The 20,533-nt window shown below is 50.5% G+C and overlaps 1 protein-coding gene across 7 annotated transcripts in view; it reads left to right on the forward strand.

Moving 5' to 3' along the window:
- The window catches only part of PTPRU (protein tyrosine phosphatase receptor type U), a 98,727-nt gene extending 78,434 nt beyond the window's left edge, over positions 1–20,293 (forward strand). The window contains exons 20-31 of one of the 7 annotated variants that reach the window (XM_049878488.1): positions 1,363–1,399; positions 2,046–2,134; positions 2,232–2,348; positions 3,360–3,514; positions 6,523–6,658; positions 8,065–8,214; positions 9,834–10,007; positions 11,277–11,417; positions 14,586–14,711; positions 14,826–14,983; positions 18,683–18,818; positions 19,077–20,293. In XM_049878488.1, the coding sequence (XP_049734445.1) occupies positions 1,363–1,399; positions 2,046–2,134; positions 2,232–2,348; positions 3,360–3,514; positions 6,523–6,658; positions 8,065–8,214; positions 9,834–10,007; positions 11,277–11,417; positions 14,586–14,711; positions 14,826–14,983; positions 18,683–18,818; positions 19,077–19,139 (1,482 nt within the window). In that variant the 3' untranslated portion in view covers positions 19,140–20,293. Of the gene's footprint in view, positions 1–1,362; positions 1,400–2,045; positions 2,144–2,231; positions 2,349–3,359; positions 3,515–6,522; positions 6,659–8,064; positions 8,215–9,833; positions 10,008–11,276; positions 11,418–14,585; positions 14,712–14,782; positions 14,984–18,682; positions 18,819–19,076 lie in introns of those variants that run through there. The other 6 variants (XM_049878493.1, XM_049878487.1, XM_049878490.1 and 3 more) reach the window with 6 other exon arrangements.
- Positions 20,294–20,533: the final 240 nt, after the last annotated feature.

The following is a 20,533-nucleotide window of genomic DNA, read 5'->3' on the forward strand; positions in this document are numbered from 1 at the left end:
ATCTCGCCACCAGACAGGAGCTGCCCACATAGTCTTATGTGCCTACTTGAGCCAAAAAGCTCACTCCTCACCAGCATCATTGTCTATCGTACAGTCCAGGCCAATCCCTGTCTGTAGAGTTGGCTTTGGGAATCTTGGGCTATCAAAGGGTCTGGGGACCATGACCGTCAGGGTCCCAGGAATTTTTGACATCCACACTATTTGGATCTTCGAGGATACTGTTTGACTTTTAAAATGATAGTAATAATAATAATAGTGCCAAACCCTTGACGTATTACTGTATTTACTGCTCCCGATGGCTGTAGGAAAAAAAAAAAAATTTTTTTTTTAAGTAAATACTAATTATTCGCATTTTATAGATGTCAAAATTGAGGCACAGGGAAGAGAAAGGATTTACCTAATGGCACACAGCTAGCAAGTGGTAGAGCTGGGATTTGAACCCGGGCAGTCTGAGTTGCTGGGAGCTGTGTTGAGGGCGTGCACTTGAGGCGAGGGGCTGGGTTTGGTTGTTTTCTCTTGCACCGGCCCTGCAGTGCTCCTTCCCCACCCTGCGTTGCCTGCATTAGTGCCTGGGTATCTGGTGGGCTCTGTTCCCCAGAGAGATGAGATCTTGTGGATAGGACCTCATAGGTGTCTGTGGCCCTGGGAGGCAATGGGGACTACCTGGCTCCTCCCCTCAGCCTGAGGGCTCTGGGGTGGAGGATGAAATAGCTCTTGGCCTCTCTTTTGTGGGACATAGTGAAGGTAAAGTGCTTACCACAGTACATGACTATAACAGGTTCTCAAAAAAAAATGTTCTTTCTTATTATGATTATTGATTTTAAAGATTTAAAAAACATTTTCTCTAAGGGCCATGAGTAATCCCTCTGTTTATTTGCTCCCAACCTGATACCTTCATCTGGGCTCCCCAAGCTCTGGGGTGGGGGTACTGCCCATCCTGGTTGTCCTAAGGGGGTCGGACTAGCTGACAAGACCCATTCTTAGGTTTGGGGTTAACTAGGGTCTCTGGGGTTTTGGGGACAGGGCAGGGCCACTCTGGACTTTGTCTCCAAACAACAGCCTGATTGTAAGCAGATTATGGATAACTATCCCCAGTTTATGAATGGGGAAACCTTCTAGGCCCATAGAGGAGTCGTGTCAAACTTCACACAACAAGAGTGGGATTAAACCCAGGACACGTGTGTCCCAGCTGGACTTCCCTTCTTAGTTGGGGACTGAGAAGACAGGGTCACCCTGGTTAGGATGTCCTGGGGATAAAAGTGGGGCAGGGGGTGTTGCTTCTGGAAGAAGGAGGCAAAAGAGGTCAGTGGAAGTGAGGGGCTGCTCCCTGGGGTCTGATCATTCCCTCTTCTCCTATTCCAGGGTTACCACAGGTCAAACCACTTTATAGCCACTCAAGGTACCTGGCATCTCTGCATGCTCCCTTCCACCCCATGTGCCACCTGTGTGCTGGAATGTCCTCTGCCTACCTCTCTGTCTTCCCTGTTGATCTGCTTGACTCCCTGCCTGCCTTCCCATCTGCCTGTCTGTCTCCTGCATCCCGACTCAGGCCATGTCTCTTAGAATTTGGCTGCGTCAGCCTCTGACCCCTTGCTGTTTGTCTCCCCAGTGTGATCAGTCATCTATAGCTCTTTGGTCCATCTGTCTGTCTCTACGGTGGTGCATGCAGAAGGACTAACCAGGCTCAGTCCTCACGGGTGTGGGTTTTGCCTTGGTCTGGTGGCCATCTGGGCCCACCCACCTGTGTGTTTCCCTCTGACTGTCCTCCATCCACCCCTCCTGGAGATTTGTGCAATGAACTGACTGTCTGACCCTCTAGCTCTGCCTCCCGGGTCCAACTCAGGGTTATTGGGGTCTCCTTGCCTGGCCCTGATACTACCCACTCCCAGGGCCCTACAGGCATGATTTAGAACTTGGTGGGGTGTGCAGGAAGGCCCCATTTGGGTTCAGGAAGCCTCCTGGCCTGGGGTGGTAGTGCTGGACCACAGGGGTACATTGGCCGTGGGCAGAGACCTTGCCTTAGGGACAAGTGCCCCTGCCCCCAGGGCCGAAGCCTGAGATGGTGTACGACTTCTGGCGCATGGTGTGGCAGGAGCACTGTTCCAGCATCGTCATGATCACCAAGCTGGTGGAGGTGGGCAGGGTAAGCGGGACTGTGGGGTGGGGTGGGGGTATGGAGGGCTGAGGGGGTGGTGAAGAGCCCACTGAGATTTGCATGCTGGGGACTCCAGGTGAAATGCTCACGGTATTGGCCAGAAGACTCGGACATGTACGGAGACATCAAGATCACACTGATGAAGACAGAAACTCTAGCTGAATACGTCGTGCGCACCTTTGCCCTGGAGCGGGTGAGTCACCCCATCACCTGTGTGTGAGGAGGTGGGCAGAGCCTCTTTACTCCCCACCTTCCACCTCCCCCAGCCCAGGTGTGAGAAGGGGGCAGGAGGGGCAAGGAGGCAGCTACTTGGTAACTGCTTCCTGGGAGCCCTGTGGAAGGAAGGAAGATGGTGCCTATCTTTGCTGGCACCTACGTGGCTCAATAAGCAAAAGCCAAAAAAAACTAAACCCACTGCCATTGAGTCGATTCTGACTCATAGTGACCCTATAGGACAGAGTAGAACTGCCCTGTAGAGTTTCCAAGGAGCGCCTGCTGGATTTGAACTGCTGACCTTTTGCTTAGCAGCCATAGTACTTAACCACTATGCCACTAGGGTTTCCCAAAGCAAAAGGCTCAATGATATCTTTGCTTGTGACTCCAAGGGGAAATAGAGATGATGAAGATGATGATGATAGCTGCTAGGTGTTGGCTCCTACTCTGTACTAGGTACTGTGCTGAGCCCAGTACACATATTGTCTTTCAGGCCTGGAAAGCTCTTCAGGGTGAGGTGCTTGCCATTAGCCCCATTTTACAAATAAGTGTAGTTACATCACTCATAAAAGGCCACATGTGAAGAGCCAATGAGTCCTCCTGTCTGTGATCCCATTCGATCCACTCTGTAAAAGCTTCAAAAGAAGAACAGTTTTCCCCCTTTAAACCAAGACCTGGAGAGTCAAAATAATATCCCAGGGTCACACAACAACCTGGTGGCAGAGGTGGGTATTTAATAGGCCAAGTTTAGGCATCAGGCAGACCTGGGTCTCAGTCCTGGGTAATATCTGCCTAACCTTGGGCAAGTGGTTTCTCTTCTTTGAGCCTTAGTTTCCTCACTTGCACAATGGGACATGAGTACCCCCTCCTGGGTGTGTTATTGGGATTATTGAGGTCATGCCTGTGAGATGCTCACTGGAGCCTGGCACACAGTCAGTGTCTAATAGATGCTGGCAGTGGCTCTGACTGTTATTACTGTTATCTTCCCCAGAGAGGCTACTCTGCCCGGCATGAGGTCCGCCAGTTCCACTTCACAGCGTGGCCAGAGCACGGTGTCCCCTACCACGCTACGGGGCTGCTGGCCTTCATCCGGCGTGTGAAGGTTTCCACCCCACCTGATGCTGGGCCCATTGTCATCCACTGCAGGTGGGGGCTCTGGGAATCCCTAGGAGAAGAGGGGAAGTTGGGCTGGGGGTGGGGTTTGTTCAGAGTGGACTAGTCCTGGGCTAATCCTGCTTGGAGAAAGAGGACAGGAAGGAATATCTCCCCAAAGGGCCTTTTGCTCTTTGCTCTTTGGCTCTGAGGTTGTCACCTTCATGTGCAGCCCAAGACCTGTGGAGCCCCTTGGCCTAGATGCCGAGGAGGTATTGGAGACACAGAAGGGGCTTGCGGTTGGCAAGGCACCAGGCAGGATCTACTTCAGCTTGCTTTTGTTCAGCAAGTATTCATTGCTTTCCTGCTGCCTACTAGGTTTGGGCCAGGTGCTGGAAAGACTTTATCTTCTCCTTGCCAAACCCAGTGGGCTTTCCCCAACCCTTGGCCTTCACACCCTCTGCAACCTCTGGCTTTCTTCACTCCCTCTTCTTTTCTCAACTCCTGCCTTGATTGGCTCCTGGGTCCCCAGCTGTCCTCTTCTCTCTGCTTTGCTTCCGCCATGGCTCATATCTTCCTCTTACCTCTTAAATGGGGCCTAGCCCTCTGTCCTGACCCTATCCCTGCTCTCCCCCTGGAGAGCTTAACCTCTAACCCTTGTGGTTTCAATGAGTTCTGTGGGCCCACAAGTCCTTGACCTCTGTATCTTGTCCTGGTCCTCCTACGTGGATTCTTACCAATTCTGTAAATGCCACATGCCAGGTGGCGTTCTTCTCCCTGCCGTGCCACCCCCAAACCAGCTTCTTTTTGATTTCTTTAAGCCTCTTTAAGATGCCATCTCTTCAAAATAAAACTTGATTGATGTACATAAAGCAAAGTGTGCAAATCATAACTGTGTGTATAACTTAATGAATTGTCACAAACTGAACACACCTGTGAAATAACCAGCACTCAGCTCAAGAAACAGAACAGTAACAGCACCCAGAAGTCCCCTTGAGCACCCTTTGAGTCTCTATCTCCCCACCCCAGAACTATCACTATCCTGACTTCTAAAGTCTAGATTGATTTTGCCTATTTTGAATTCGGCATAAATGGAATCATACAGTATGTACTCTTTGGCTCTGACTTCTTTCCCTCAACCCTCTGTTTGTGAAATTCATCCGTATTGTATCATATTCCAGTGGGTGAATAAACCACAATGTGTTTATCCGTTCTGCTGTTGATAGGCATTTAGGTTGTTTCCAGTTTTGATCCATTATGGATAGCGCCGCTATGAACGTTCTGTTGTATGTGTTCTGGCCACCATATGGGCACATTTCTGTTGGGTTTGTACGTAGGAGTGGAATCGGTGTGTATGCGAACATAGCGCTTTAGTACATACTGTCACACAGTTTTCCAAAGTGGTTGTACTAATTTAAACCTCCACTGGTGGTGTGTGGGAGATCCAGCTGCTCTGTGTCTTCACCAGCATTTGAAATCTTGGCGTCATCTTTGTCTGCTCCTTGCTTCCCTCTAGTGCTGCTCAACCCAGTGCTGAGCTTGATGATCACAGAGACCCATCAGACACAGACCCAGCCCTCAGTGAGCTCCTGTCGGGTTAGGGAGACAGCCACATAAACGATGACCACGTAGCAGGAAGAATGTTTTAATAAAAGCCTGCCCAAACTGCTCTGGGAACTCAAAGAGAATGGTATCTGCCTGGGAGGGCTGGGGAGGGGAGGCTCCAACCAGGAGATGACACACGTGCAGGACTTAGAAATATGGGCAGGAGACTTGGGAATATGCAGGAGGAAAGAACTTTTTTTAAATTGTACTTTAGATGAAGGTTTACAGAACAAACTGGCTTCTCATTAACAGTTAGTACACATATTGTTTTACGACATTGGTTAACAACGTCACAAGTCAACACTCTCCCGTCTCGACCTTCTCGACCTTGGGTTCCCTATTACCAGCTTTCCTGTCCCCTCCTGCCTTCTAAGTCCTTGCCTCTGGGCTAGTGTGCCTCTTTAATCTCATTTTGTTTTATGGGCCTGTCTAATCTTTGGCTGAACAGTGAACCTCAGGAGTGACCTCATTACTGAGCTAAAAATGTGTCTAGGAGCCGTACTCTTGGGGTTTCTCCAGCTTTGTCAGGCCAGTAAGTCTGGTCTTTTTTTGTGAGTTAGAATTTTGTTCTACATTTTTCTCCAGCTCTGTCTGGGACCCTCTATGGTGATCCCTGTCAGAGCAGTCAGTGGTGGTAGCCAGGCACCATCTAGTTGTACTGGATTCAGTCTGGTGGAAATAACATTTTTTTTTAAGTTTTTTTTTTATTGTGGTAAATACATATGTAACGAAACATTTGCCATTTCAGCATTCCTTACATGTACAATTCAATTGCGTCCACATTTTTCCATCACCTTTAACAGAAGCTCAGTGTCCCCTAAGTAATGAGTCCCCCTCCCTCTCTCCCTCCTTCTCACCCCTGATAACCACTAATTAACTTAGGTCTTTATACACTTGTCTGTTCTAGATATTTCATATAAGTGGAATCATACAATAATTGCTCTTTTTGTCTGACTTACTTCACTCACATGATGTTTTCGAGGTTTATCCACGTTGTAACATACATCAGGACTTTGTTTCTCTTTATGGTTGAGTAGTATTCCATTGTATGTATGTACCATGTTTTGTTCATTCATTCATCTGTTCATGGACATTTAGAAATGACCACTGGAAAGAACAGTCTTGGATTAAGCTCTGAGCATTATTTTTGCCCCTCTCTCTCCCCTGATCTAGGTTTCTAAATTGGGCTGGTTTCACCTCTGCATTCTTGCTGCTCCATCCTTTCCTCTTCTGCCCCAAGGCCTGACCCTATCTCTGTCCCCTGTCATATTTCATCAGAACTCTTCCTTCAGCCTTCTCTCTGGCTCCTTCTTGCTAGGGGGAAATCAAAATCTCTCTGTGTCCCCTGACTCCCATATGGTGTAGATGTGGCCAGGTGCCTGGTCCCCTCTCCTGCTCCATGGCCCCGGGCTCCTCCCACAAAGCTCTGACCTGGCTTAGGGCTACTCTTTCTCCAGTGCCGGCACGGGTCGCACAGGTTGCTACATCGTCCTGGATGTGATGCTGGACATGGCAGAGTGTGAGGGCGTCGTGGACATCTACAACTGCGTGAAGACTCTCTGCTCCCGGCGTGTCAACATGATCCAAACTGAGGTGTGGGGACCCAGCCCTGTCCCCACTTCCCCCTCAAGCACATGGTTCCTCATGGAGGAGCTCAAAGCTGGTGGAGTGCGTCAGAAGGGTGCCCTTAGGCTCCTCCCTTCCCCAGGTGTCCCCTGTTCTTTCCCATCCCAGAACTTGGGCTGCCAACCTCTTAGTCTCCCCAAACTCAGCTCCACTGTGTTGTTAGGTGAGGTCCAACAGGAGTGCGCCGAGGTCATGGGCTCTGTAGCAGGGCTTTGAACTGATATGTTCTGTTTCAAACCCCTGCTGAGAATTTGTGTTCCTAACAAGTTTCCAGCGATGCTAATGCTGCTGGTTAGTTACCAATTCTGAGCTCTAGTAGAGCCAAACTAAAAACCCATTGCTGTCAAGCCGATTCCGACTCATAGCAACCCTATACGATAGAGTAGAACTGCCCTGTAGGGTTTCCAAGGAGCAGCTAGTGAATTCCAACTCGCGACCTTTTGGTTAGCAGCCGAGCTCTTAAACACTGTGCCACCAGGGCTCCACTAGTAGAGCAATGGTTCTTAAAATTTATAATACATAAGAAGCAGCTGGAGATCTTGTTAAACTGTAGATTCAGTATATCTGGGTGGAAATGCAAATTCTGAGCAGGGGTTCAAAACTGGAATGAACAAGTTAGAAGTACTGCTCTCTAGTCATGACATACACGGGCTTGAGTCCTCACTAGATGCGAGACCTTGGGCTGTCCTGTCACCTTTTAGAGCTTTTCACAGGGTTATTACAGGGATGAAATATGAGATGCAGGAATGTAAGGCATGTAGCACAGTGTCCAGCACATAGTTAATAAATAACCCGTTGCTGTCGAGTCCATTCTGACTCATAGCAGCCCTATAGTACAGAGCAGAACTGCCCCATAGAGTTTCCAGGGAGCAGCTGGTAGATTCGAACTGCTGACCTTTTAGTTAGCAGCCGTAGTACTTAACCACCATGCCACCAGAGTTTCCACTCAATAAATGGTTGCTATTGTTATTGGCACGAACAGTTTGTCCTTGCTACTAACTGGAAGGTTGATGATTTGAGTCCACCCAGAGGTGCCTTGGAAGAAAGGCCTGGCGATTTACTTCTGTAAGATTACAGCCATTGAAGACCCTATGGAGTGAAGTTCTGCTCTGACACACATAGGGTTGCTATGAGTTAGAATAGACTCAACAGCAACGCGTATTAATACCCTCATTCCCCCCATGCCTGGGCCAAATATATCCATGAGAGATTGTTTCAGGTAGGGCTGGCCCAACCTGTAATAACATATGGTTGAACCCCACCGCAAAGCATCCCTGCCTCAACTTTCAACTTGCTCCACCCTCCACCCTCACCCCCAAATCTCCAGCTTCTAGGCCCCTCTTGGTTCCTCATATTCTTGCCCCCTATTCTAGGAGCAGTACATCTTCATTCACGATGCAATCCTGGAAGCCTGTCTGTGTGGGGAGACCACCATCCCTGTCAGCGAGTTCAAGGCCACCTACAAGGAGATGATCCGCATTGACCCTCAGAGTAATTCCTCCCAGCTGCGGGAAGAGTTCCAGGTGTGGGACGCGTGTGTGTAAACGTGTGGGTTTATGTGTGAGTGTGTGTGTGCGTGTGTATGAGTGTGTTGGGAGATCCTCGTGCTGTAGAAGATGCTGAGGACCAAGCAGGAGGGACCAGGTTGAAACCACAGTGGACTGAGTTGGGCTACTAGCTTTTAACAAGTCACTTTATCTCTCCAAACCTCAGTTGTCTTATTCATAAAAAAAAAAAAAGTTATTATCTACCTTGTAAGGCTTGTATTCATTAGGATTCTTTTGGGTGCAAGTGACAAAAATCTAGCTCAGCTGCCTCATGAAACTGAAAAGTCTAAGAGTGGTGCAGTTTCAGTTATGGCTGGATCCAGGGGCTCATAATGATGCCTGTACCTAGTCTCTGTCCACTCTTGGTTCTGCTCTTCTCCATGTTTGGCTTTGTTCTCAGCCCTTTACACCCAGGCTCCCAGCAATGCCAGGCTCACTCACCTCAACTGCCAGGAAACTCAATGAGAAAAAGCACTTCCGGCTCCCAACAGCCCTAACAAAAGTCCTGGACCAGACTCTAATCTACCCATCCTTGAACCAGTCACTGAGGCCAGAGAGATGGGACACGCTGATTGGCCCAGATCTTGGTCACATGCCTAAGGCCTTGTTCCGGAGGTGGGGTCAGTCTCACCAAGTCCCTCAGAAGCCTGGTTCTCAGAGACAAGTCTGAGAGCTGTCACTGGGCGAGCAGAGACCCCAGCTATCCTTTCTACCCCAGGGTTTCTGTGAGGGTTCAGCAGGATGGCCCACACCACATGCCTGGTGCTCTAAAGCGAGCATAGAGTGATCCCACAGAAATGCTGGCTGTGTTTCCTGGAGAAGGTTGTCAGACTTTGAAGATCATGAGAGATTGAAGTTCTCTGGTAGGAATCCCCAAGAACAAGAGAGAGAACCTGTCCCTCCCATTGAGACCCCATGAGTCTGGGATGGCATGAGGCACCAAGGCAGAGGGATGGAGGAGGTGACCACAGAGTCCCTGGCTTGATATAATGCGAAGTGGTCAGGACTTTCGTTCTGTTCAGACAGGGCCATGACTAAGGAAGGCAGCCACCTCCGCCAGGTACCTGAGATCCACTTTGTGAAAGACATGAGGTCTCAGGGCTTGTCTATATGAAAGGGCTGATCAGCTACTCACGGTCGTCACTGTGCCTGCTGCTTAGTGAGCTCCGTGTGTGCCAGGCTCGGTGTGTGGCATCATCTCAACTGTATCCTCACGATAGTCCCACAGCCTAGGCCTGTTATTACCCCATTTTATAGTTCAGGAGAACTGAGGCAGAGAAACACAGTAGCTCACCTAGGGTTACACAGCTGAGCCAGGAGCCTGAGCTCCATCTAGGCTCTGTGTGGCCTCACACGGGAGAAGGTGGGGGGCTCTGCCCAGCAGCAAAGGGGGCATCAGACCAGGTGATCTCTATAGGGGAGCTGAAGGCCCAGGAGACAGGGAGCCTGGGTCCCTGCCCTCTCTCCCTTCTTTCTGGACCTCAGTTTCTCCATCTATAAAGCGGGGTTAATAACCCAGCCTAGTCTCTTTCAGAGGCTGTGAGGAGACCCAGCGAATGCTGGATGTGACCCTCCGGTCGCTTCCTCCCTCATAGACGCTGAACTCGGTGACGCCACCACTGGATGTGGAGGAGTGCAGCATTGCCCTGCTGCCTCGGAACCGTGACAAGAACCGCAGCATGGACGTCCTGCCACCTGACCGCTGCCTGCCCTTCCTCATCTCCACCGATGGGGACCCCAACAACTATATCAATGCGGCCCTGACTGATGTGAGAGCTCGGGGGTCGGGCGACTCTGGGACTCCCCCACCCAGCAGCATCTGGGAAGGCCCAGGAGCCAAGGGAGCAGAGCTGGGAGCTCCGTTGTGGAGGGGAACTCCACCCTTTTTGGGGACCAGGGCCATGGGGTACCCCTTACCCTCAATGATCTTTCCACAGTGATCTTCCATTCAGGACAGTGAACCTAGCGTTCCCCCTCAGGTATTACGCTCAGCCTGAGTGGAGGTCTGGGCCCTGGAGTTCAGGAAGGGCTGTCTCCAGGATCAGGCCCAGCAGAGCCTGGGGTAGGATGAGTGATTCAGGGGGCTTTGACTAGGGAGGCCAGGAGGGAGGGTGTGGGAGGGGGGCTTGAGACCTGATGTCTGGAGCTAGGGGAGCTTTTCCTGGGGTGGTTGAGCTGAAACTTGCTCCAGGACCTGGCCTGCAACAGTGACTTGTTCCCTGGCCTGATACTGGCCATGTTCTGAGGGTTCAGGAGCCACCTAGAAACCCTTTCCTCTGCCCCTCACCTGGAGGAACTATTCCTTTACTCCTTTACTGAATTTGAGAACCTGGGCTGGGTTCTCAGACCCTTCAGCCATGGAGTTGGGAGGACCATGAGAGGTTCATTTATTCAAAAATAGTTACTGAAGCCCTGCCATGTGCTGGGCACAGGTGATAACTCAGCAATCTCTGCTCTCCTGGGCCTTGCATTTGGGTGTGGGGTGGGACAGTTAGTAAGCAAATATACGGTGGAATATCAAGCACTGATAATTTCTACAAAAACAACCAGGCAAAAGTGTTTTATGGGGGTTTGGATGGCCGTGTATGTGACTGTTTTCAGTGAGATGGCAAGGGAGGGCTTCATTGAGGAGGTAACAGTTAAGCAAAGACCAGAAAGAAGAGTAAGAGGGAGCCATGCAGACATTTAGGGAAGACATTCCAGGTAGCAGGAACAGCAGATGCGGAGACCCTAAGGCAGGAAGCAGGCTTGGCCAGCCTTTGCCCACCATGTCTGAGCTGCATTGCCACATAAATGAGGACCTTTTGCTGTTTAGTTCCCAGGGGGCTATGGGTTTACACACTAGAGGTCTGAGGGCCACCCTGTCAACCCAGGCCTCAGTGTGCCACCCTCTGAAATGGGCTGCTAGAGGCAGCATGGTCCTGTGGGTGCACAGCCGTCCATCTAGGAAGGTCAGGGCAGGGAGGATAGCCTGGGCAGAGGCTCAGCCCATGTTGGGACTGTGAACAGGGCCCAGCTGACTCCTGCTTTCCCTGCAGAGCTACACGCGGAGCGCAGCCTTCATTGTGACCCTGCACCCACTGCAGAGCACCACGCCTGACTTCTGGAGGCTGGTCTATGACTACGGGTGCACCTCCATCGTCATGCTCAACCAGCTGAACCAGTCCAACTCTGCCTGGGTGAGGCACACCACTGGCCAGACAGGTGCTGCTGCCCAGGGCACCAGTTAGTTCAAGGGTGCGACCCCAGAAGTCAAGTGGCTGATCCCAGCTCTGCTACCTCTTTGTTGTGTGACCTTAGGCAAGTCACACTCCCTCTTCCAGAGCCTTGGTTTCCCAATCTGTAAAGCAGGGGGCCCAGACTGGGGAAGCATGTTATTGTTAGGTACCATCAAGTTACTCATGGTAACCCCATGTGACAGAGTAGAGCTGTCTCATAGGGTTTTCTTAGCTTTAATCTTTACAGAAGCAGATTGCCTCGTCTGGGTGGGTTTGAACTGCCAATGTTTTGGTTAGCAACTGAGTGCTTAACTGCTGTGCCACCAGGGCTCATCGATCACCTGTTGTATGCTGGGGACTCTGCTTTACACTCACAGTTTTATGCCTTACAATGACCAGGGGTGAAGGCTTCAGGGGAGTAAATTAAAAGCCAGAATGGTGAAGTGACTTCTCCAAGGTCTGGGAAGCGGCTGAGCTGCGTCCCTAACCGTGGGCTGCCTCATTCCAGAGCTTCTGCCCTTTTACTCATTTGACTAGACTGCACATGGTGGGGCCTTTGAGGCAGAGTGAAACTCAGGCCTCCTTACTTTTTGACTGTGTGACCTAGGGTGAGTTAATTTACTCCTTTGAGCCTCAATTTCCTTCTTTGTAAAATGGAGACTATCACAGGACTTGTTCTCAGAGGATTATCGTGAGGACCACGTGAGGTGTATGTTAAATGCTTAGAACTATGCTATGCCTGGTATGTAGTAGGCACTCAATACATGGCACGGATGAAGCTGATGAAGGCAACAATGACTTCTGAGGCCTTTCCAGACGCTGCCTCGGTGACCATAGTCCAGGGGCAGCCCCTCTGGTTGCCCCCATTTCCTTTTGGGCGCTCCCAAGGCTGGGGTTCCCAAGGCTGGAGCTCCTGGGAAGTACGGATGCCCAGCCTTCCAGGCTGTGTGCTCAGAGCCTCTATATCTCTGAGCTATCTCCCTCCCCAGTTCTCTGCCCAGGTTGTTGTCATTAGGTGCCTTCGAGTTGGTTCTGACTCATAGTGAACAAAACACTGCCTGGTCCTGCACCATCCTCACAATTGTTATGCTTGAGCGCATTGTTGTAGCCACGGCGTCAGTCCATCTCGTTGAGGGTCTTCCTCTTTTTCGTTGACCCTCTACTTTACCAAGCATGATATCATTCTCCAGGGACTGGTCCCTCCTGATAACATGTCCGAAGTATGTGACACAAAGTCTTGCCACCCTTGCTTCTAAGGAGCATTCTGGCAGTACTTCTCCCAAGGAAGATTTGTTTCTTCTTGTGGCAGTCCATGATAGATTCAGTATTCTTCTCCAGCACTGTAATTCAAAGGCATCAGTTCTTTTTCAGCCTTCCTTATTTATTGTTCATCTTTTAACATGTGTATGGGGCCAGACACACCTTAGTCCTTAAAGTGACATCTTTGCTTTTTAACACTTTTAAGAGATCTTTTGCAGCAGGTTTGCCTAAAGCAATGCGTTGTTTGATTTCTTGACTGCTGCTTCCATGGGAATTGATTGTGGATCCAAGTAACTTCAAAGATTTCTGGCCGGGAGGATTTGCTGTAAAATGAGCATGGCAGTCTCTTAATGGCCACCTCCTGAAGACCTCATTAACTGGGCTTTTCATGAGTCAGGCATTTGGTGTAAATGACCCAGGACTGCAAGGTAATGGGCTCCAGCCCCTGGGCAGAAAGCTGGAAGGAATCCCAGCTGTGGCAAGGAGGGTACCCTCTGGAGGGGAGGGACCCAGAGGGATGCTCACCTGAACATCATTCACTGGCCACTGATTTGCTCATTCATTCAACCGACTTTTCCTGCTAGGCCCTGAAGTGGGCAGTGGGGAGACAGAGAGGGAGAAGACACAGCCCCTCCCAGGATCTCATGGTCAGGGAGGGGGGGGACGTGAGTATAAAAGCAGATGATGACAGCACATAGGGAAAAGGGCTATCATAGAGCTGACACAGGGCCACAGAGGATCCTGGGGAATGATGTATCAGGGAGGGCTTCCTGGAGGAGGTGGTGTCTGGGCTGAGATGTGTAGGGAGAAGAGAGTTAACTAGTTGAAGGAGGTGGAGGAAGAGTGATCCATGGAGAGGGAACAAACAGCACGTGCAAAGGCCTACATGCAAGGAGTTGCCAGGACTTTAGGCAAAAAGAAGAAGGTAGCATCCTCTCCTGATGGGACTGTGGTCAGAGAGGAAACATGGTGTGTTCTGGGAGGGAGCCTGGGAACCTTGTTACAGTTGGGGAACCTGGGGCCCATAGAAGAGCTTTTCCCAGGCTCTAGGCAGAGCTGAAGCTAGAAGCTGGGGCTCTGATTGACTAAGCTGGAAGACCTGCATAGGTGTGTGTGTGTGGAGTGTGCCTCCTCTGTCCCTCCACTGTCTTGAGTCTATGGCCTGTGGGAGAGATGCATTTAGAACCCTGACTCATGGAGGGGTCCTGGGTCAGGAGTGGGGGTGCTGAGCTGCATCACAGCATCAGGGGCACCCCACCTCTGTGAGCTAGTGCTGAGGACAGAGGCAGTGAGAGAGAGGGCTGGGGCAGGGGTCATCTGAGGCCTATCCTTGGAAGGAAGAATTCTTATTAGGAGTGTGTTTGTGTGTGTGTGTGTGAGATAGTGAGAGAGAGAGTGTGTGTGTGTTAAGGTACAGACATGGCAGTGGGCATCAGTGCCGTCTATGAAGGTGTGTGTGTTAAGGTGCAGACTTGGAGCCACATGGCAGTGGGCGTCAGTGCCGTCTATGAAGGTGTGTGTTGAGGTGCAGACCTGGAGCCACATGGCAGTGGGCGTCAGTGCTGTCTGTGAAGGTGTGTGTGTTAAGGTGCAGACCTGGAGCCACATGGCAGTGGGTGTCAGTGCCGTCTAGAAGGCTGGTCTTGGCTGACCTGAATATGCTGGTGCACACACACATGGCAGGTGTGCACTGCAGTCTGATGGGTGATTGGTGGCGAGTGAGTTGGCCCTGAAGGCCAGTCTAGAGTGAGTGGGCAGGCCAGGGTGTATGGGAGCCCTAGGGTGAGGGTGGAGGTCTGGGGGTGCACGTGAGCCCAGCTGCCCCAGCCTGGGTCTACTCAGCTCTCCTCCCTTGGTGCCGGTCCCCAGCCCTGTCTGCAGTACTGGCCAGAGCCAGGCCGGCAGCAGTATGGCCTCATGGAGGTGGAGTTTGTGTCAGGCACTGTGGATGAGGACTTGGTGGCCCGTGTCTTCCGGGTGCAGAACATCTCTCGGGTGAGTGATTTGGAGAGCCCAGGGTGTGAATGGGCGTGGTGGTTGCAGCAGCCTTTAATGACCTTCTCTAGACCTGTGTGCTTATATCCCCCTGTGTGGCTGCCGCACCCCCAGCTGCAGGAGGGGCACCTGCTGGTGCGGCACTTCCAGTTCCTGCGCTGGTCCGCGTACCGGGACACACCTGACTCCAAGAAGGCCTTCCTGCACCTGCTGGCCGAGGTGGACAAGTGGCAGGCGGAGAGCGGGGATGGGCGCACAGTTGTGCACTGCCTGTGAGTGCTGGCCCTGTGGGAGGGCGGTGGGGGCAGATGATGGGAGCCAACAGGACAGGGGCAGAGTCCAGTCTGAGAGGGCCCCCAAGACTGGCCCCAAGACCCCTGGGCTCCCAGAGGACTGTAGCCTGGCCTCTGCTCAGCCAGCGGAGGTTGGGCCTGCCTTTGCTGGAGGAACCCAGTCAGCTTCCAAGGAGTGCTCTCTGTGTGACCTTTGACCTTGTCAATTAAACAGAGTTTTAAGTCAGAATTTTTCATCTCGTGAAATGGTAGCATATTTTTTAAGCCAAAGGAATTCCAATCTTTGTTCATGCATGCATGCAGCCCTTCTTTTATGAATCTATCCACCCATCCATTCATTCATACGTATATATGCCCTCATTCATAAATTCATTTACTCACTCATGTCTGGATGCAGTCTCTCCTCTCCTCCCCACTTCCAGCACGTCCCCTCTCAGAGTCAGGCCTGGCATTCTGGATGCTGGGGGATGGAGCTGAGTCATCAGGGCCCTCAGGGCCTTGAGTGCCCTTGAGGAGGGGGCTGAGGGGCTAGTCAGTGCCCCACCCCCCGGGAGAAACCCACACCCTGGAATCACAGGGAATGAGGGAGAGGGGCTGAGGGGATGGGAGAGTCTTTGTGTGAGAGGCTGCGGGTGTGACTCGGGGGGTGTGTGTGTGTCTGTGTGGTGTGTACACCATGTGGGTCTGGGTTGCAGGGGTGGTGACTGGTTTTCTCAGGGCTTATTTCCCATTTTTTCCCCCACATGTCTGTCAGTTTGTCGTACTGTGGGGGCTTGCGTGTTGCTGTGGTGCTGGAAGCTATGCCACCGGTATTCAGATACCAGCAGGGTCACCTGTGGAGGACAGGTTTCAGCTGAGTTTCCAGACTAAGACAGACTAGGAAGAAGGACCCGGCAGTCTACTTCTGAAAAGCATTAGCCAGTGAAAACCTTATGAATAGCAGCGGAACACTGTCTGATATAGTGCTGGAAGATGAGCCCCCCCGGTTGGAAGGCACTCAGAAGATGACTGGGGAAGAGCTGCCTCTTCAAAGTATAGTCGACCTTAATGACGTGGTTGGAGTAGAGCTTTCGGGACCTTCATGTGCTGATGTGGCATGACTCAAAATGAGAAGAAACAGCTGCAAACATCCATTAATAATCAGAACCTGGAATGTACGAAGTATGAATCTAGGAAAATTGGAAATCATCAAAAATGAAATGGAACACATAAACATTGATATCCTAGGCATTAGTAAGCTGAAATGGACTGGTATTGGCCATTTTGAATCAGACAATCATATAGTCTACTATGCTGGGAATGACAACTCGAAGAGGAATGGTGTTGCATTTATCGTCAAAAAGAATGTTTCAAGATCTATCCTGAAGTTCAACGCTGTCAGTGATAGGATAATATCCATACGCCTACAAGGAAGACCAGTTAATACGACTATTATTCAAATTTATGCATCAACCACTAGGGCCAAAGATGAAGAAACAGAAGATTTTTATCAGCTGCTGCAGTCTGAAATTGATCGAACGTGCAATCAAGATGCATTGATAATTACTGGCAATTGGAATGCAAAAGTTGGAAACAAAGAAGAATCAGTAGTTGGAAAATATGGCCTTGGTGATAGAAACAATGCTGGAATGATAAAATTTTGCAAGACCAGCGACTATGCACATGGACCTCACCAGATGGAACACACAGAAATCAAATTGACTACATCTGTGGAAAGAGACGATGGAAAAGCTCAATATTATCAGTCAGAACAAGGCCAGGGGCCCACTATGGAACAAACCATCAATTGCTCATAAGCAAGTTCAAGCTGAAACTGAAGAAAATCAGAGCAAGTCCACGAGAGCCAAAATATGACCTTGAGTATATCCCACCGGAATTTGGAGACCATCTGAAGAATAGATTTGACACATTGAACACTAGTGACTGAAGACCAGATGAGTTGTGGAATGACATCATACAGGAAGAAAGCAAGAGGTCATTGAAAAGACAGGAAAGCAAGAAAAGACCAAGATGGATGTCAGAGGAGACTCTGAAACTTGCTCTTGAGCGTTGAGCAGCTAAAGCAAAAGGAACAATTGATGAAGTGAAAGAACTAAACAGAAGATTTCAAAGGGCCTCTCGAGAAGACAAAGTAAAGTATTATAATGATGTGTGCAAAGAGCTGGAGATAGAAAACCAAAAGGGAAGAACATGCTTGGCGTTTCTCAAGCTGAAATAACTGAAGAAAAAACTCAAGCCTCGAGTTGGAATAGTGAAGAATTCCATGGGGAAAATATTAAACGACGCAGGAAGCATCAAAAGAAGATGGAAGAAATACAGAGTCATTATACCAAAAAAAAATTAGTCGATATTCAACCATTTCAAGAGGTGGCATATGATCAGGAACCAATGGTACTGAAGGAAGAAGTCCAAGCTGCTCTGACGGCACTGGCGAAAAACAAGGCTCCAGGAATTGATGGAATATCAATTGAGATGTTTCAACAAACAGATGCAGCACTGGAGGTGCTCACTGGTCTATGCCAAGAAATATGGAAGACAGCTTCCTGGCCAACTGACTGGAAGAGACCCATATTTATGCCTATTCCCAAGAAAGGTGATCCAACCGAATGTGGAAATTATAGAACAAATATCCGTAATATCGCACACCAGCAAAATTTTGCTGAAGATCATTCAAAAACGGCTGCAGCAGTATATTGACAGGGAACTCCCAGAAATTCAGGCTGGTTTCAGAAGAGGACGTGGAACCAGGGTTATCATTGCTGATGTCAGATGGATCCTGGCTGAAAGCAGAGAATACCAGAAGGATGTTTACCTGTGTTTTATTGACTATGTAAAGGCGTTCGACTGTGTGGATCATAACAAACTATGGATAACACTGCGAAGAATGGGAATTCCAGAACACTTAATTGTGCTCATGAGGAACCTTTATATAGATTAAGAGGCGGTTGTTTGTACAGAACAAGGGGATACTGATTGGTTTAAAGTCAGGAAAGTTGTGTGTCAGGGTTGTATTCTTTCACTGTACGTATTTAATCTGTACGCTGAACAAATAATTCAAGAAGCTGGACTATATGAAGAAGAACGGGGCATCAGGATTGGAGGAAGACTCATTAACAACCTGTGTTATGCAGATGACACAACCTTGCTTGCTGAAAGTGAAGAGGACTTGAAGCACTTACTAATGAAGGTCAAAGACCACAGCCTTCAGTATGGATTATACCTCAACATAAGGAGAACAAAAATCCTCACAACTGGAACAATGAGCAACATCATGATAAACGGAGAAAAGATTGAAGAAAACATGTTTTGTTCTGTTGTGCATAGGGTCGCTATGAGTCGGAACCGACTCAATGGCACATAACAACAATAACAACATTTCCCATTTTGCTCTTTGGTGCTTACTTGGCCAGTTGTCCTTCTCTGTGGCTTTGTCGGAGTCTTTCTCTTGGAGTGTATTTGGCCTCCTTTCTCTCAGAATCTGTCTTCTTGATCATGTCTTCCTAGCCACCTTACAGATGTCAGTTTTAGCCTCTGACTCTGCCCCTTAATGTTATGGCCCCACCTCCTCTCTTCTGGGCTCCTAGACCCCGCCCCTCCTCCCTTTTGGTTCCCTGGTCCTGCCCTTTACCTTCAGGTTCCCTGGCCTGACTCCTAAACCTTTTTGTTTGTCTCATTTAGAAATGGAGGTGGCCGCAGTGGCACCTTCTGTGCCTGTGCCACGGTCCTGGAGATGATTCGCTGCCACAACCTGGTGGACGTTTTCTTTGCTGCCAAAACGCTTCGGAACTACAAGCCCAATATGGTGGAGACTCTGGTGAGGGGCCTGTTCCCCGTGCCCAGCCACTTCCAACTTCCCCACCCATGTTCAGCCAGGGCCTTCAGCACCTACTCTCCTATATCTGGCCCCCACAATCGGGTCTTGGGGTCTGGTCCTGTAATATGAAAACTTTACTCCCATTTTCTGCTTTTCCCCCAAGGATGGCCCCTTCTCGCCTGATTCCCTGTGTCCCCTTCACCCCCAGTACTAGGGCGGAGTCTGGCTCCTGATTCCTTCTTTCCATCTCCCCCCCAGGACCAGTACCACTTTTGCTACGATGTGGCCCTGGAGTACCTGGAGGGGCTGGAGTCGAGATAGCAGCCCCTGGCCTGGGGCAGCCTCTGTGCACTCAGGGCCAGGCCCACCGTCCAGAACTGGCAAGGAGGACCTGTACCTCCAACTCTGCTTGGTCACTGTCCCCACGGGGGAAGCACTGGAGTAGGTGCCAGGCCACCTTGGTGCCCTTTCCACTGTGGGCAGGGCCTTTCACCATTATGTGGAGGGAGGCCGTGGGCTAAGGAGACACTTGAGCAAGGCTGCAGCCCTACCCCACCTCCACAGGGTCCTGCTGGCCTGTGCCGAGAGCCTGGCACAGCCTGGAAGAGCAGGCAGGGACTCAGAACTGCCAGCTCTGGGGGACCCAGGCCCAAGCCCCTTGACTCTATCCGAACCCTGGCAGAGATGGGTGAGGCCCTGCAAAGGATGTGCCAGGCCAAGGCTTCCACCCAGCTTGGCTCCCTGTGGGCATGGGCAGAGGATGAATTGGGGCTTGGCCTCTAGAATCCCATCTGGCCCAGCCCGCAAGGGTCCCAGGAGTACTGATCTGATATGCCAGTGGTTCACATCCAGACTGCTCTCCCCAGGGAGATCTGCAATTCCCTCCTCCACTCCTGTCCCTGCGGCCCCAGGGATATCTGCTCACGATCCCTCCCCACTTCTGCTTCCCTGACGTGTGCTCTGAGCTTCCCTGAACCAGGACCTGGCTGTCCCTACCCTGCCTCATGTGGGGCCCCTTCCCTGCCTGACCCACCGTCTGCAGAATGAAGTCACCTTATCCTCCTTTTCCCATAAATTTCAGGCCTCACTGGCCTGGCCCTGCTCAGCCTGGGCCAGTGACAATCTGCAAGGCTGAAGCTCCCTGTGACTCTCTGGGGAGGGGACAGTGCCAGAGCAGGGGTGCAGTAACTCCTGGAGTTTGGAGGAAGAAGGAATACTTTGGGGTGGAGGATCTATGCTTTTTTGTTTATTTTGTTGTTTTATGATGGGTGGATGGGAAGCTCTCTTTAAAATGGGGCAGGCCATACCCCCATTCCGTGCCTCAATTTCCCCAACAGTAAACTGTAGATATGACTACTGACCTACCTCGCAGGGGACTGTGGGGAGGCATAAGCAGATGTTTGTAAAGCGCTTTGTAAATAAATGTGCTCTCTGAATGCCACAGAGCTGCCTTGTGTGTCCGACTAGCTTGACTGGGGCCCTACTCCCCTTCTCCCAGCTGCCCTGTGCAGTGGGAGGGCCCTGGACTGGGATTCAGAGGCCCGGGTACTGATGCGGCCTCAGTTTTTCCATCTGTAAAGTGGGGGTGTGGACCAGAGCATGGCTCTGGGTCCTTCCGTTTTCAGAGGTGGTTCTAGGGGGCCCTGCCACTGCTGCTTCCACCTAGGCCTTTGAAGCATTTCCTCAGGCAATGGACTTTATCCTTTTTTTTTTTT

The sequence above is a fragment of the Elephas maximus genome, chromosome 3 (assembly GCF_024166365.1).
Source record: "Elephas maximus indicus isolate mEleMax1 chromosome 3, mEleMax1 primary haplotype, whole genome shotgun sequence".
NCBI lineage: Eukaryota > Metazoa > Chordata > Mammalia > Proboscidea > Elephantidae > Elephas > Elephas maximus.